At 46.1% G+C, this 17,177-nt stretch overlaps 2 protein-coding genes across 2 annotated transcripts; one reads left to right on the forward strand and one right to left on the reverse strand.

Annotated features, from left to right (window-relative positions):
- Window positions 1-757: 757 nt before the first annotated feature.
- Window positions 758-5,965, reverse strand: crtap (cartilage associated protein). Its single transcript, XM_086193131.1, has 7 exons — window positions 5,133-5,965; window positions 4,077-4,226; window positions 2,972-3,143; window positions 2,708-2,836; window positions 2,444-2,589; window positions 2,264-2,347; window positions 758-1,750 (listed from the first exon to the last, which is right to left on the reverse strand). The coding sequence occupies exons 1-7, from the start codon at window positions 5,592-5,594 to the stop codon at window positions 1,706-1,708; spliced, it is 1,188 nt and encodes a 395-aa protein (XP_086049257.1). The 5' UTR covers window positions 5,595-5,965; the 3' UTR covers window positions 758-1,705.
- An 860-nt stretch (window positions 5,966-6,825) lies between these two features.
- On the forward strand, window positions 6,826-16,047 carry fkbp9 (FKBP prolyl isomerase 9). Its single transcript, XM_086192716.1, has 11 exons — window positions 6,826-7,165; window positions 8,041-8,186; window positions 9,324-9,513; window positions 9,595-9,740; window positions 10,047-10,236; window positions 11,821-11,966; window positions 12,097-12,286; window positions 13,867-14,012; window positions 14,300-14,463; window positions 14,809-15,033; window positions 15,341-16,047. Exons 1-10 carry the CDS (start codon window positions 6,963-6,965, stop codon window positions 14,986-14,988), a joined length of 1,701 nt encoding a protein of 566 aa, XP_086048842.1. The 5' UTR covers window positions 6,826-6,962; the 3' UTR covers window positions 14,989-15,033; window positions 15,341-16,047.
- The last annotated feature ends 1,130 nt before the right edge of the window (window positions 16,048-17,177 follow it).

Raw genomic sequence — 17,177 nt, forward strand, 5'->3', positions numbered from 1 at the left:
AGGGGAAAAAAAAAAAAAAAAGGGCGGGAGGGGAATAGAAGCAGGAGATGGAGCGGAGTGGGACAGAGGGAATTTTCCTCTGTGGGTTTTTAGCATCACAGTGTGACAAACTGCACAGAGACTCAATGTTCAAACATGATTAAACAACTCAGTGTTTCCTCTGGCCACGTCTCTCTGCTCAGACCTCATCAGCTTTCATCTCTTCCTCGGGGGTCCTCATAAATAATCACACAGTTTTCTTATTATTTCTACAAAAACTTAAACATGAAAAAAAAAAGATTTTTTTTTCATTTCAAATTTCCAGTAAGGGGGCAGCACTGTGGTGCAGTGGTCAGCACTGTCGCCTCACAGCAAGAAGGTTCTGGGTTCGAGCCCCGGCTCCAGCACAGGATCTTTCTGTGTGAGTCTGCATGTTCTCCCTGTTCCTGTGTGGGTTCTCTCTGGTACTCCAGCTTCCTCCCACAGTCCAGAAACATCAAGAGGGGACGAGGCTGATTGATACTCTAAATTGACTGTAGGTGTGACTGTGAGTGTGAATGGTTGTCTGTCTATATGTGTTGATGGACTGGTGACCTGTCCAGGGTGAACCCCGCCTCTCATCTGAAGGTTGCTGGGATAGCCCCCCCCCCCCCCCCCCCCATCACCTTTAACAGGATAAGCGGTAGAATATGGATGGGTGGGTGGTGTTCCTTTAAGTTTTTGCTAATCTCTCTCTCTCTTGTTAGCAAGCACTGATGGGAGATTTTGCCTTAAAAAATATCAGTGACTCACAATCTATGGAGTTACTAGTTATTATCGTGTAATCTTTTGGTTGAACAAACATCATATCATCTTTACAACATGAAACCATTTTCTTTAAAGGACAGACTTCATGCGTCAAAAGTCTCAGAAAAGTAAGCGAAGGTGGTGCAGTTGTACAGGTGAGAGTCTAACTCTCTCTCTCTCTCACACACACACACACACGATTCTTTACCAATCATACTTTGCTGAAGCTACATTTTCACTTATTAACATCGGAGGCTCGAATGCAGGATCTCTTGATGTAAAAAGTCTCTTTTGATCGAAATCACTTCAAATGTGTGTCTGTGGCTTTTCACAGGTCAGGACTGCGTAGGAAAAGCAGCCCTGCTCAGTCGTAGTTGTAGTAGTAGTACTAGTATTAGTACTAGTAGGAGTCGTAGTAGTAGTGGTCGTGATTCCATTTTGAACATGTAAATGATATATAACGTATATATGAACAAGTAAACAAGCAATAATGATAAAAAAAATAGACAATGAAGATCGTTTTAGAAAAGAAAACAGCACAATAATTTCACGACATGTCCGAAAACCAGTCACATGATCTGTCGTGTTTATGAATCTACTCAAGAGATCAGATGTTTGGTGAGTTGTTTTACTGTAAAAAGGACAATTCACAACATAACGCATTTCACAGTCGACAACTTAATTCGTAAAATGAATACAAATATTTATCTCCACTACCATGACCCTCGTATCATTTAGCCACCATCATGTACAGTATGTCCATTCCACTGAGCTGGATATCGTAGAATAGGAAAGTAGAAAAATAATCAGGATGTGGAGCTGCAGGTAAAAAGTGACCAATCAGAGCCTCTTAGAAAATAAATACAAGCTGGAGAGTGTTGGTGCAGTTTTGTCTGTCTTTTCCTTTCAGTGTCTCAGCACCGTCTCCAGTGTGGGTTTTCTAATCCTCATCCAGAAACTCATCTATAAACTCCACCACCTCTCCCTGTGGACACACACACACACACACACACACACACACAGAAAGGAATAAAAACTCAGCAGTGACATTTGCTCAAAGTGAATCAGGTTAAATCCTCCCACTCCAGAGTTATATTGGTGTTTTTCATACCTTCATTACTAACGAGATTACAGACTGAATGCTATTTACCACATCCAGCAGTAATCTGGTTTATGTCGGGCTGCCTTAATGGCCACAATCCTTGTGCTGCAGCATAACCTCGTGAAACAAAATGTCAGTGTCATGCTGCCACCTCATGGTCACCTCTGATACTGCAGCACAGTGGACACAGGGCCCACATTGTACTGCAGGGCGTCATGTGACCAGACCGAGGAACGTAGGATTTTTCCATAAGTTACACAAGGACAGAACGGAACCTCGAGCAACCCCTCTCTGATTTCACGCAGGTCTATTTTTAAGGGGAGGCTGTAAATCATCTGACCAAAGAAAACCTCCTGTGACGCACAGAAAACCCAAAAAACCCACGAAGGCACGCACCTCATCGTCGCTCACCAGGCGCTGTCTGGAGAACTCCAACATTTGTAGCTGCATGGTGGTCTGGTTGTAGTACCGCAACGCCTCCTACGGATTACAGAGAATTAAAAACACAAAAACGGTTTATGTTTGCCAAAGTAGAACTGTGTTGAGTGTTTGCATGTAAAAGTCTGTAGTCATTACTGATCTGGGGAGGAAATCCTCCTCTGTCAGGTCCCACTGGCTTTTGTGGAACTTGTAATAGGCGACATTATTCTTCATGACCTCATCGTTGGGGTCAAAGAGCATGTAGCTGACTGCACACGGTACTGCGTTCTTCAGATCATTCACTAAAAAAACAAAAACAAAACAAAAACAACAACGGCAAACTATTTCAGTTCAGGCATCCCTCAAGAAACTGTAGAAGTGCTCCAGAGAGCTGATGACCGATCACTCCACGGTGCTCACGTTTGTAGTAGGCGAACTGCAGGTAGTGGTACATGGTGGCCACAAACTTCTCCACAACAAACCCTCCTACCACGGGCGTCAGGTCACTCTCACACCTCACCTTCCTCTCCAGGACCTCGATGTAGTGATCTGGAGAGGACAGCAGGGTGCAGGGTTAGAACAGAAATCCAGAGACGGAGAGGTGACAAAGGTGGAGAGGTTTGATTTTGAAGAAAAGGCAGCAGGAGAGGAGGTTCGGAGGCAGGGCTGAGATGATGCGCTGACCGGCTATCGAGGGGTAAAAATCTTTAAAGTCCTTGACGTCCCTCGGACCCTCGCACGCAGCCAGGCACTCGTCGTAGACCTTGAAGAAGTCCCGCAGAGCCAGCTCCATGTCTGACACCGAGGTGCGGAAGTTCTCCCCGTTGTACGCCCTCACGGCTCGCACGAACAGCGTCTGCAACGACGCAAAAACAAGACAAAACCAAAAAAAAAGTCACATCAGTCTGGGCTCAACTGCAGTTTTGAGGAAACATCTCCAACAATCCCGTCTGAGTGTTGGAACGTTTGCATCACCACCGTTGCTGCTGGTGTTCGCCACACTCCAGCCGGCTGCCGTGATCTGGACCCCCGAGTTGACCCCCATATGAAGTGGTTTCGATCAACAGGGTTACAGTACGATCCAGCGTCACTGATCTGGCCCCCGGCAGAACAGCTCATAAATAAACAGGCATGTGATCTAGTTTACTATTTACATTTTAAAGTTATTCTTTCTTCCCTGGAGAGCATCTTTGGGTTTCTATAAAAGCCCTCACTGCATGAAGGTTTTAGTTTGTTTTGCCTTTTATTTCAACATAAAGTTGTGCGTTTTTTTTTTTTTTCCCTCATTTTCTGTGACAATATTCAAATCACTCTTTCAACCTGTAAATTTACTCGATTCATTTTTTTTCCAGAGGACAAAAAAAATGGGGTGATATCTGGCCAACAGTCAACAGCTATTAATCATTAGAGAATTAGATAAAAAACCATCAGGATTCTTGTTTCTTTTGAATGTACAACATTTAAAAGGTCCATCTAATTGATTTATTTTTAAAATCTTGGAAAAAAATGAATTTGATATATTATTTCTTTTGGGGGGGGGGGGAGTAAAAATCTCATTATTTGTTTTCAGTTGACCGGAAACTGAATTAGTTTTTGTTATTATTAAAATTAACATTAAAAAAAACGTCACATCAGTGACGCCTCAAGATGCTGCTGCTAAACCCTCCCTCCACCAGGAAAACAACATATTTAGGGGGTTAAAGCGGTTTTATAAGGATTTTGCTCATTTTCACTGCTGATTGCGTCACAGGATGGTTGTGTGTGTGTGTGTGTGTGTGTGTGCGAATACCTCGTAGGATTTGGACTCCAGGTCTTTGAGGTGGTCTTCAGCCCCAGGTAGGGTCCTGTAGTACGCCATGTTCTTCTGCATCATCTCATCATCTGGGTGCTTCAGCAGGAAGGTGTGGGCTGCAGACACGGCCTTGGCTAGATTGTCCGACTGGCAGAAACACAACAACACACACACACACACGCACACACACACACACACACACACACACACACACACACACACACACACACACACACACACACGAGCGTCCTCAGGTGAATTCAACTAAAACTAATATCAGCTGAAGTTTTGATGGTGTGAAACTTTCCGGTGTTCTTCAGAGAGTGATGATAAAACCATATTTTACTGTATCAATGATGTCAGAGGACTCGCGTCACGTTACCTGTTGAAACAGTTTGATGTGAACCTGTTTTAAACATCTCAGTAAGAGATCAGGACACACGCATCCAACATACATGTTCACACACTTGCATGTGCTGTGAATTTTTGAGTTTATTAAAACCTCCCTATCAGTTTGTATCAGTCAATAACTGCCTTTTTGCCACCAGCCTGTTTATGAACGTGGTGGCTGACGTGTAGGTTTATGTAAAAGTAGTTTGCCTGCATGACACCGATGGGACGACATGAGCAGGACGCGAGCATGCATGAGCATCGGCATCATCTAAGGTTCCACCCCTGGATCGGTCCTGACCCAGATGTTCCCCTCCGCTGCTCCCTGCGTCGCTGTCAACGTGATCCAAAGCTTGGGTGAAATTTGTAAAAGTGACAACCAGGAAAACTCGACTCGACATTACTTTGATCTGAGGAGATAAATGGACAAACGCACACAAAAGCAAAGGCTCCCCCATTTGCCAGAGGAGCTTCCGGTCTCCAATCGTGCAGCCGTGGCACGTAGGTGACGTCAGAACGTATTTTTAGGCAGCAGAGCCAGCTTTTGAAGTTACTTGTGTTGCTGCGGCTTGTAGGCCATGGCGGTGGAACGCGCCATGAATGACAAGGAAGCTCTAAAAACTACATTTGTGTAGAAACAACGTAAGAAGCAATGCTGCTTACTTTGAAGTAAGCGTACTGCAGGTATCTGTAGGGTTCTCTCCTCTCAAACTCATCTATGGTGTCCCGGCTCGGCATGGCCTGTCTGAAGGCCGGCAGCCCCTGCTTGCACCGCTTCAGGCACTGCGCCCTCTTCAAGACGTTCCCAAACGCGTGCAACTCTGGAAACTCCTCAAACTTCTGCTCGTTGTCCAGGCGCACGGAGCTGCAGTTGAGGTTGCAGAAAGCCTCGCTGTCCCGCAGCAGCCGGTACAGACGCAGGGACACCTCCATGTACTCCACCGTGTCCTTCCACTTCTCTGCGGTGTACTGGTCCAGGGCGAACCTGTAGGCGGACTCCAGGGGCATCAGCTCGTGTCTGGGGAAGCTCCTGAAGCTGTACTTTTCATACTGGGAATCCACCGCGGTGGTGAGGACGAAGATCAGCAGGCCGGAGAAGAGTTGAGAAGAAGTGGAGGGTGCCATTTTTGAAGTTTAGTAAATGGTGGAGGGGCTGGCTGAGATTCGCCCCAGCGTGCGTGGGTCTAGCACCGCCTCAAGTTCCACCACGTATCCCCGACTACGCCTCTCCTCCCTCGGTAGCAGGGCTGGAGGAGCACCAGCGGGCGGGGGCTGCTCCTCCCACTGTACGCGGCTAGAGAAAGGCCAAATCACTACAGTTGTCTGTCCTTTTCCAGTAAAACTTTAGGGAGGGGAGTTTTCGAACATGTCAGCTGATGCCAACGCCGGAGCTCAATCAGAGGCAGAAACTTGGCGTTGTATTTGCCCTCAGGGGGCCACGGAAGGAGAGATAAGCGCGTTGAAACTCGTACTCTCTGGGTCACTAATTGGGTCCCTGGTGAGATGGGGGGGGGGGGTTCCACTGCCACGTAGAAACATTCCAGGCAGCTCTGCCCCCCCCCCCATCCATCCCCCCATAAACACCTCAAAAAACTGCACCCACAAATCAGTGCAGAGTTTTACATGTCAGTTCAAATGATGCAATCCACAGGTTGGAGCTGGTTGGACTTCTTCCTGTGACCACGCCGCGTGCGCGTCTTTACACGCGTGCGTGCGTGCGTGCGTGTAAGCTAGAGAAGACCCCTACGGTACCACGTTGACACATCGCCGAGGATTCGACTGCGCAAGAGCGAGACGTGGTGCCCGGGCTATCTCATTCAATCACGAGGTGCGTCACGTTCACGCAGAAGGAGCAGCACGGGGCAGGAAATGTAGGTTGTATTTTCAAAATAAGAGCACAACGACGCACGGGAACGGTTTGGTACAGCGGAGGCGGTACACAAAATAAACAGGCCTACTCAAGAAAATGTCACCATTGAGGGTTTTTTTTCCCCCTTAAATATATAAAAGAAGCTATATTACAGAAGCATTGATGAAAATAACGTGAAATAAATAGGATGCATCAGAAACTTGTGGTTTACAGAACTCAGCAGTACTGAGAGAGTGCAAGCTAAAGGACTTACATTCTCCTGTAGCTGCCTTCCATGAACCAGAGCTCCAAATGTAAAACGATCCCAAGCGCAATGAACGCAAGTGCTGAAGGAGATGATCCATGTCGAAAAAATATTTACCCCCCCCCCCCAAAAAAAACCCAACAACCCACACACGCAATAAAACAATGTGAGAGCTGGTGGTCGTTTAATATTTTTTAAATTAAAACGGATGTTGAGTGGTTTGAGTCTAACTTGACAGGAGATCCCCCTGAACAGGGACCGGAGGCTGGACTTCCAGCCAAGTCGGTGTAGAGGAAGCTACTGGGGAACAGAGAGGCAGCGCGCACACAGGCCGAACCCGCCGTTATCTCCATCGTTTCGCAGTTCGTCGGCGGTGAAAATGTTGCAGCGTGTCCAGAGTCTGTTGTATGTCTCGGTTTTGGTGGTCCTGGCCGCCTGCAAAGCCCCCCCGGTTCCGACAGACGACATCGTCATTGAGAAAACTTTCGAGCCGGAGCAGTGTGTGCGCGCAGTTAAAGTAGGAGACTATGTCAGGTATCACTACAACGGAATGTTCCCGGACGGCAAGAAGTTCGACTCCAGGTGAGTTTTATCATTTTTTCCCTTCTTTTATCAGGGTTTGTTGAAGTGTCACACAGTAGGGATCAGGACTCGGGTGCACGGTGGGAACAGTGCGTGACGCGCACAAGTAGTTCGTCCCTCTGAGCCACGCAAGCAAGCAAGCAAGCAAGCAAGCAGGGAAGATCTGCAGCCACGGATGCTCAGTCCTGCATCTCCAAACCGCCTCATCTCAACCAACCCTTTAATGGAATAATCGACTTATCCAGACTCATTCCCTTTCAACGTTACAGAGCCTTTTTCAAATGTCCTATGTCTTATTCATTTAGTTTAATTCAATTTTTCTTCCTTTTGGGGCCATCAGCTACGACCTGCCACAAATTAAACTTATTATGGATGTATTTTCCATATCAAAGTGATAAAAAAGGCTAGATTGGAGGTAAACGTGGGTCGTTTGCCTCTGAATGAAATGTCATTCTTTCCTTCTTCATGGAGCGAAAAAGGAATCTTACTTGTTCCTCCCCCTCCCCCTCCCCATTCACTCAGGATGATGATGATATTTTGATTCTGTGTCAATATTCCAGCCCTCAGGATCAATGTCACGCTGCAGTTTCTTGAGTGAGTTCATTAACAGTGCGATTTGCAAACATCAGGCCAGCAATGTCCTGAGCTTGTGAGACTGCACAGGTGGAGCACAGGTGACAGGTTTTGTTGTCTTTTGCTCTGTTTTTATGCTGAATTTTAGGGAGTATTTCAGTGTATCTTGATGAAATAGTATTGTTTGGTACTTTCTAATACTTAATCTACATGTTTACTACATCACGCCTTATTACCTCCACTCAGATACATAAGAGGAATGCGTGTTTGTGTGTGTGTGTGTGTGTGTGTGTGTTTTGCAGCTACGACCGCGGCAGCACCTACAATGTGTTTGTTGGCAAGAAGCAGCTGATCGAGGGGATGGACAAAGCCCTGGTGGGGATGTGTGTCAACGAGAGAAGGCTGGTGAAAATCCCACCGCACCTCGCCTATGGAGAACGAGGATACGGTGTGTGTTTTTGTGTGTGTGTGTGTGTGTGTGTGTGTGTGTTAGTGTGTGTGTTTTAAACCTTCTGAGTGATTGTTTGGGAGAGTCAGATGGTGGGAGAAGTAGACAGCCCAGTATGGTGTTAGGGATTGAGGACGCCACAGCTCCAGAGTTAGAGGGCTTTTCCCTAAAAATGTCCATTTTGGATGATGTCATGGGGGGGGGGGGGGGGCACCACAAAGCAGGAAGTAGGTCAAGATCATGACATCAGCTGTTTCTAACATTGACTGTAAATGTTAGGCCCCTGGTTATGTTTGCAGAGAACTTAATATGATTTTCATAATGAGAACAGCGTTTTGTGTGTGTGTGTGTGTGTGTGTGTGTGTGTGTGTGTGTGTGTGTGTGTGTGTGTGTGTGTGTGTGTGTGTGTGTGTGCATGCAGGAGATAGTTGGATAATAGGAGAGGGGGCATGTGTGGACAGGTAGTCTGGATTAGGTAGTCAACACAGAAAAAAATGAGAGGTGAGATGGAAAGAAAAGGAGATGTAAAACAGAAAGAGACCTGCCAGCTCATCAGTAGTAAAGCATTAATGGCTGCCACCCTCAGAGCCCCCCCCCCCCCCCCCCTTCCTCCTTCACACCGGTGGAGCTCCTGAAGGCAACATTGCATGTGGGTGGATCCTTAACTGTGGACAGCTAATGTTTGCAGACACAGCTGTTTCTAATGTTGCTACGTGCAGCTTTAACTGGATAGAATAGCAAACAAATTCAGGTCATCCGTGTGTGTGTGTGTGTGTGTGTGTGTGTGTGTGTGTGTGTGTGTGTGTGTGTGTGTGTGTGTGTGTGTGTGTGTGTGTGGGTGGGTGGGGGTGGGTGGGGGTGGGTGGTTATGATCTTTGGCGTCATAGCAATTCTCATCTTAAGCAAAACACAGACTAAACTAGACCCCTGTCAAACCTAAAGTAATAAAAGGCAATTTTTCACCTTGTTGGATCTTGAATGGCTTCTGCCCCGGCTCGTTCTCCGCCTCTCCACCGGCTTTGGTGAAATGTAGACGTTTTTGAAGAAACCTGCTGAAAGGAAAACAAACATGACCTCCCTGTGACAAAAGACCGCTATGATTCACCCCAAAAATGAAACGGCTTCTCCTCTCTTCAGCTGACCTCATCCCTCCCGACTCCACCCTCCACTTTGACGTCCTGCTTCTCGACGTGTGGAGCTCTGAGGATGGAGTACACATCAACACCTACCACACCCCTACCACCTGCTCCAGAAAGGTGGAGGTGTCCGACTACGTCCGCTACCACTACAACGGCACCCTTCTGGACGGGACGCTGTTTGATTCCAGGTTCACTCCGTTTGGCTTCTCAGTTCACTCAAATATTTCACTCAGCGACCCGCATTTGTAACCTTCCCTTCTCGGCCGCAGCCACACCCGCATGCGCACCTACGACACGTACGTCGGGATTGGCTGGCTGATCGCAGGCATGGATCAGGGCCTGCTGGGGATGTGTGTGGGCGAGAAACGCATTATCACAATGCCGCCATCGCTTGGGTACGGCGAGAACGGAGACGGTGAGTATTAAGGAGTCCATTTCCAAGTTGCCTGCTTGCGTTTATTTCAAATATGGTTGGAATTGATCGTTGCAGCGTTGGCCACTTGGCTCATGAGGTGACCTCAGCATCTGATTGGGTCTGGAAGAAACCTTAAAGTGTAAATCTTTGGTTTTGTTTTTCCTTTCTAGTTTTCCCTGCCTCAAGGTGTTTGGGTAGTTTTCCTCCCTCCAGTCCCTCCAGCCGAGGGTGTGAGGACAGAGGGTGTCGCCTCTGTCTCGCCATCCTCGTTCTCACCTTCCGCTCTTTCCTGTGTTGCGTGTCCAGGTAGCGACATCCCCGGACAGGCGTCTCTGGTGTTTGACGTTGTGCTCCTGGACCTCCACAACCCCAGAGACGGGATCTCGGTGACCAATCAGCAGGTGCCTGAGTCCTGCGCAAGGAAGTCTGTCGCTGGAGATTTCATACGCTACCACTATAACGGCAGCCTCCTCGATGGAACGTTTTTTGATTCCAGGTGTGTGTTTTTATCTTGTTAAAACTTAAAAGTACAGTGTGCTAACCCCATCCTTAAAAAATTTTTTTTTTTACAAAAAGTCAACATTCTGGGAAATGTGCTTATTTACCAGAGTCAGATAAGAAAATAGACATCTTTCTGTTCTCTCAATCTACCCGTCCTCTTTCTGTCCTCTTCTCAAGAGGACGATAATTGATTGAAAAGACCAAAGACAGTAGAGAGAAGTGAAGATCCACTTGAGTGTGACTTGAATTTAAACATGTATGCCAAAGGACGTTCAGGCTAAAAGCAGGATACATCTAAGGTTGCTGGTGTGTCTGTTCCGGGCCAGTGGAAGGTCACTCGCTCCCGATGCAGGAGGAAGTTCTAGCGAAACACAATTGTTGTTGTCAGGTGATTTATAAACTGATTGAAATGTAGTAAATGTAAAATATTCCTTCCAAATCCCACACACTTCCCCTTCAATAGTTCCAACAGGGAAGTTGATTCTATTTTGTATGGGTATTTCTCAAAATAGGAAGTCTATCTTTTGGCTGGAACCGGACGTGCGGTCAAGCAGCTTTGACCATTTTGATGTGCGTTGTTCCTCAGGCAACCACAAGGTGGCAGCATCCTTCTGTAGGCTGAGGTGTAAATGTCCTGTTTTCGCTGAATAAATTCTCCTCACTTTATCTTGCGCTGCAGCTCACAGCAGATTATGAAGTTATGGGTCTGACGCACGTGTTGAAGGACTTTTTTGGGGGGGGGGCTTTTGGTTCTCACACTGTCGAAAAAGCAGCAGAATGTCATCAGAGATGCTCCAAACCTCAGTCCTGTCCTGATCCCAGCACACATCTGCCGATCCTGAGGCCAGTACCAGAGCAGTACAATCACACTTATTGTTGATGCCGGCATCATTCTTAAGTTAACGTCACAGGGCTGCAGTAAACCACACAGCACTCGTGACTACTTGGGTAAAAAAATACCTGCAAATGCAGATACAGTTAAACTTAATTTCATTCTTCTGTAATTCTCGATTCATCGTTTGAACTCGTTTCCCTTGTGTAGCCCGCCGTCCCTCCACACTTTCTAGGGAGCATTTTAATCTCAGCCTTGTAGCGCATTGTGTTATTTTGTGATTACTTCACTCGGTGTCTGCAGGTTAGAGATGGAAGCATAAAGAAGGTGCCTTTGTCTCACATATCAGGCTTAACAAGGGAGGAAGGTCAGACGGAGAGAAAGGTTGTAAATTATTCTTCCAGGAATGAGGGAGACAGCGCGTGGGAGTCTGGACTGACATCAAGGCCAGTCTCCAGATAAGACGGCCCTTATTTTTAATTGCAAGAATTTTTTTTCGCCTCTTTGACACACTTTTTTTAATTTATTTTTTTTTTAATTTGGATGTTGAAAGTTTGAAAATGCTTCTAATACACTCCGCAGTTGATAGCTGGGAGGTTTGAGGGAACTATTTCTCTCAAACGGCCTTTTTCAAACAGACTAATTGCGTACCCTTGTATGACTCCAAGTGTTCACTTCCATTTTCAGCCTTTTCAAGTACGTCAGTACGACAACGCTGCTTTATTCTTTGTACATTCTGTTCTGCAGCTACTCTCGCAATCGTACCTATGACACCTACGTGGGGCGGGGCTACGTGATCGCTGGCATGGACGAGGGTCTGATTGGAGTCTGCATAGGAGAGAGGCGCACCATCACCATCCCCCCACATCTCGCCTATGGAGAGGAGGGCACAGGTGTGTGTGTGTGTGTGTGTGTGTGTGTGTGTGTGTGTGTGTGTGTGTGTGTGTGTGTGTGTGATCTGTCAGACAGCTGTATTTCACGGTTTGCAGTACTGGTATACCATTTGATATTTTTCCATCTCAGGCGCTAAGATCCCTGGTTCAGCTGTGCTGGTGTTTGATGTTCACATCATCGATTTCCACAACCCGTCAGACAACACGGAGGTCACCGTCACTTACAAGCCAGAGGCGTGTGATAAGCAAACAAAGAAGGGCGACTTCATCAAGTACCACTACAACGCCTCTCTGATGGACGGCACGCACCTCGACTCCACGTGAGTAGAACTTGACAACCTTTGAATCAGAATCTGTTTCAGAGCCAAAGGATACTGATGTGGCTGGACTGCGAAGCCCAGTCCTGGGCCGGCTGGAGACCGAGCCTCCTCTCAGGTTCTACTAGCAGAGGATTTAGAGTTCAAATAAGCACTGGAGTCCAGCAAAGTTGAGTCCTGAGAGCTTTATTGTCCTCAGGGAGCACAGAGCCCGGGCAGTTCTGCAGAAGCGTCTGAAAATCTACTGACCACACATCTCCTTTTATACTGTTGATGTGGGCGTAGGGATGCGGTTCTCACCCTGTCCCCTTTTTACCAATCTTTGTCATTGTTATCCTGTTTATAACGGAGTTTGTGCAGGTGGTCATCTGGTGAGAAACAGCTTTCTATAGGAGTCATAAATCATGTGCCACTTAGCACAGATTGGTTCATTCGGGCCATAAAATCTATTGGTCAAAGTTCTTGTATCCACTTTTTTTTTTTTTTTTTTTTTAATATGCAAAAGAGGCTCTGACCTACACTTTCCAGACAAGGCAGTGTGTCCCCCTTGTAACCCGTTTGGGGTTCAGCACCTCAAGCAGCTTCACTTCAAATCAAAGTGCAACAGTAAAAAAACAGTCGTGATAAAAAAAATTTAAAAAAAAAGTGAGAAATCTTGATGAGACAAAAAAAAAATCCCCCTCCTTTGTCAGAAATTAGACACCACGGTGTGTGTGTTACCATTTTTGTCACTTCATGCAGTGACGGCACATACCTTCTTTCGTATTTCTGAATAATCCTACTTTCATTCTACTTGACTTCTTTTTCCATATTTTTAAACTGTTTTTATACTTAAGTACCTGTTTTAATTACTTTTACTTCCAAGTTTAAAACATGCGTGTGGTTTGTGTCGGGGTAAAAGTGATGGGTGTCATACACAAGAAACAAAAATAATGCACATTTGTAAGGGGAAGTTCTATTTTCATTTCCCCTTCATGTGTTTTTGTCTCATATTTTGGGGTCTAGACTGCACCTGGTCTGCCGTTTCTTTTTCCTCTTTTTTTTTAACCCCCCCCCCCCCCCCCCCCAATGAGACGCCAGTTTTAACCTGACCAATGATCATCAGAGCTGGGACGGTGGCGTGCAGAGCTATGAGCAGTTATGAGAAGTCAGGCGAGATGAGCCAACACGTCGTAACCTTGTCAGGAATTTGGGACCTTAAATGCCAAATCGCAATAATTATGTGAATGTGCATTCGCATATTTGAGATCCAAATCTATGTTTCTTCTTCCTCTTCTGTAGGTTTTTTTTTTTTTTTCTAATTCAGCAAAAGAAAGTATTCTCATATCAAATTTTCAACACTTTAAAAGTACCTTGATCGACTGGATCTTCAGAATTCAGGGCTGTTCATTCAAGAACTTGGCCGATGCGCCCATAGTTCTGAATGTAATTCAGTTTTATAACGGGATACACAGGAGGGGACGTACTGTGTGAACCTGTGTGGCGGGAGTTTAAGTATTTATACTCCTAAGTATCCTAATATCAGTAAAGTCGTATACTGACACAAATCTGTGATTTCACATCTTTCACTTTGTGGAGTTCAGGTATAATTACGGGAAGACGTACAACATCGTCTTGGGAGCCAACCAGGTGGTTCCGGGGATGGAAGATGGACTGATGGAAATGTGTGTGGGTGAAAGGAGACACCTTGTTATTCCTCCTCACCTGGGCTACGGAGAGCAAGGAGTCAGTAAGTCGCACACACTCGGAGGAGGGGACAAAAACTATCGTTCCTGATGTAATGTGTCAGGTCCACCTTAATGCATCAGCACTATAGAAAAGAAAATGGATGGATTCCTTCAGCAGATTCATGTTAAATGGAAGTGCAGTAGTAAAAAAAACAACAACCCAGTAATAATTAGTAAAAAATTGTGATAAGAAAAAAAAAAATCCCCCTTCTTCTTCAGAAATTAAGCACCACAGTGGCTTCACGATGAAGGTCCATTAATAACATGGCCTGTGTGTGTGTGTGTGTAGCTGATGAAGTTCCAGGCAGCGCTGTGCTGGTGTTTGACGTCGAGCTGACGGGCATGGAGGAAGGACTTCCCGAAGGCTACATGTTCATCTGGAACGAAGACGTGTCCCCTGACCTCTTCACCGAGATGGACAAGGACAACAACGAGCTGGTGGAACCCTCTGAGGTCGGTTCTGTTGCATCTAAACAAACGCGTGAGAGGGCCAATGCTCCCCTGCGTATAAGAGGATCCTGGGCTTGAACTCGCGAATGAAAATTAGAGCAAGAACAAGTGTTGACGTTTCGTTAAAAGGTTTATCAACTGCGTTTTCTCCTCAATGTCAAGCTTCGTTAAAAGCTTCAGCTGAAGCCAAGGGTGCGTCTCCTGTGAAACGGCGTTTTGTAGCCTGTACACCTGTCTTGTAACCTTTAAACCCACGGGCTTAAGGTCCAGAAGAAGCTCCCACCCTGGAGACAGTTCCTCAGATGACTGCACCTTAACCTTCCTGTGTTTTCTTCGCCTCTTTTGCAGTTCACCGACTACATCATGCGGCAGGTGAACGAGGGCAAAGGTCGGCTGGCTCCTGGGTTCGACCCTTTCCGCATCATCGACAACATGTTCTCCAACCAGGACCGCAACGGAGACGGAAAAATCACAGCGGCCGAGTTCAAACTTAAAGCGGATGAATCCGCCGCCCACGACGAGCTATGACGGAAATGAGCGTGGAGTCAGATCAGGGTGAAGGGTGTGGAATAGGTGGGTGTGGGGGGGGGGGGGGGTACATAGGCGGGCGGTGGGAATAAGACGGGGCTCTATTTTGTAAATGTGAGTGTGAACTATCACAACTTTTTTGTTGTTGTTTTTTTGTTGTTGTTGTTGTTGCTGTTTTTACATTGAAGACAGAGATGATGGTCAAAGCCAAATGAGTCTGAGGAGAAAGATTTTAGGAATGAGATTATCGTGTCACCGGATCAAAGGAAACTCTTAATTTGAACAACTTTTTAAAAAAAATTTTTTTTTTTAATACCTCCTATGGTTTACCTGTCTCTTTTATATTTTGAAGGGTACAAAAGCACTCTGAGAACAAGCCAAAGCCTCAAACCCACGTGCTCACCGGACATTTCTCACTTGTAAACGGTGAATTTGTCACCCCTCCCCCTCCGTGGGATCTCAGCTCCGTCACCGCTCTCTGTAACGCACCGTGATGACGGAAGACTTGGTCTAACCCTCCATATTGTTGATGAACAATAAGAGTTGTTTTTTGTTTTGTTTTTTTTTAGAATTTTACAATAGAGTACAATTTTACTTCCAGCTGAAATCTTCCACTTTTGTATTTTGAAGTGTAAAAACATGCCCTCTGTCCTGTTTGGGTTTTTTTTTGCTGTTAAATTCAGCGTTACAGGACAAAAGACGCTGAAAAGTCCTAAAATCTTCCGAATATCGTTTTCTGTCGTTTGAGATGCCCTGTTTGGTTTTTCTGTAACTGGTATCTCTCATCGGCCCGATTGGAATTTTCATCTTAATGCATGATTGTGTGTATGTGTGTAAATGAGAAAGAGGAAAAGTGTGTTTGGGATTTTTTTTTTTTCCTTTTACACTCGATGTTTGTTTTGGGTTTTTTTTGCCATTCAGGAGAATTCCGAGGCGTGACCTTGAGCGAGGCGATTAAATGAACTGACCTAAACGTGACTGTCCGTCCGTTTGTTACGCTGTTTCCTCTTTTTGGGGGTTTGTTTGTTTTATTATTGAATCCTTTTCACATCATCAGCTATCGGCTAGAAATGCAGCAGGACAACTCACGGAGGGCGCGGCTCATCCAGATTTTATTGGACTTGCAATTTGGTTGCGAGGCTGATTATTGATCAGCCATAAAGTTGATGGCAAATAACTTCCCTCCATCCATCCTGGAGCCTATCTCAGCAGCCTTCAGGTGAGGGGCGGGGCTCACCCTGCCTCACCCTCACCCTCACCCTCTCCCTCACCCTGCCTCACCCTCACCCTCACCCTCACCATCTCAGGGCCATCACATAGAGACAGACAACCATTCACACTCACAGTCACACCTATGGTCAATTTAGAGTATCAACCAGCCTCGTCCCCTCTTGATGTTGAAAGGGAAATTCTCCTTGTAGATCGTTGAGAGTTGCTAATTCTCTGAGGAATTACATGCTCGGTGCGATGAATCAGGTCTCTTCAATACATGCAGCATGGAGGGAAGACTCTTGCTGAATGTTGTCTCCCGATCTTTACAACGTCCCAACCTTTATACCATTCAACAACAAACAAAATGCAAGTGGTTTCCACATCAAAGCAGCGACTGTATGGGAAGCAGCACCCGTTTAGCATTTTGCTTCTCAAGCCCTCCCCCCCTTCATCCTGTTTCCGCCACTGTCTGTCCTTTTGTTCCTCAACTTGGTGGAAGATGGCCACAGAAACTAATGCAATTCACAAAATGCTTCCTGAGACCAGTACTTCTGATCTATCTATTAATTTAATTCCTACAATGTCTTTGGACTGTGGGAGGAAGCTGGAGTACCAGAGAGAACTCACGCAGGCACAGGGAGAACAAGCAGACTCACACAGAAAGATCCTGTGCTGGAGCCGGGGCTCGAACCCGGAACCTTCTTGCTGTGAGGCAACAGTGCTGACCACTGCACCACCGTGCTGCCACAAGTAACTTCCATTATTATTATTATTATTATGCATCGTCTTATAAGCGATAAAAGTTATTACGCAATTTGAGAACTTATTTCCTTTCACGATAAAAACATCTGATTGCAGAGTCAACATCAATCATTGGTCAGCAACCACGACATCCCTTCAGTGGCAGGAGGTGGAAGGCGGTCGTGGAGTCAACACGTCATCTGAGAGATCTTTTGATTTGAAGCTTTTAAGAATAT

The sequence above is a fragment of the Aulostomus chinensis genome, chromosome 22 (assembly GCF_037954235.1).
Source record: "Aulostomus chinensis isolate RoL2024-O1b breed Wild chromosome 22, RoL_Achi_v1.0, whole genome shotgun sequence".
Classification (NCBI taxonomy): Eukaryota; Metazoa; Chordata; class Actinopteri; order Syngnathiformes; family Aulostomidae; genus Aulostomus; species Aulostomus chinensis.

Bases quoted from the DNA above. Each gene is read 5' to 3' on its own strand.
- fkbp9 (XM_086192716.1), top strand. From the start codon at position 6,963: ATGTTGCAGCGTGTCCAGAGTCTGTTGTATGTCTCGGTTTTGGTGGTC. The intron at 14,013-14,299 runs GTAAGTCGCACA...GTGTGTGTGTAG, and splicing joins CTACGGAGAGCAAGGAGTCA to CTGATGAAGTTCCAGGCAGC. The intron at 14,464-14,808 runs GTCGGTTCTGTT...CCTCTTTTGCAG, and splicing joins AGCTGGTGGAACCCTCTGAG to TTCACCGACTACATCATGCG.
- crtap (XM_086193131.1), bottom strand. From the start codon at position 5,594: ATGGCACCCTCCACTTCTTCTCAACTCTTCTCCGGCCTGCTGATCTTC. The intron at 3,144-4,076 runs GTATTCGCACAC...GCGTCGTTGCAG, and splicing joins TGGAGTCCAAATCCTACGAG to ACGCTGTTCGTGCGAGCCGT. The intron at 1,751-2,263 runs GTGCGTGCCTTC...GTGTGTCCACAG, and splicing joins GCCTGGTGAGCGACGATGAG to GGAGAGGTGGTGGAGTTTAT.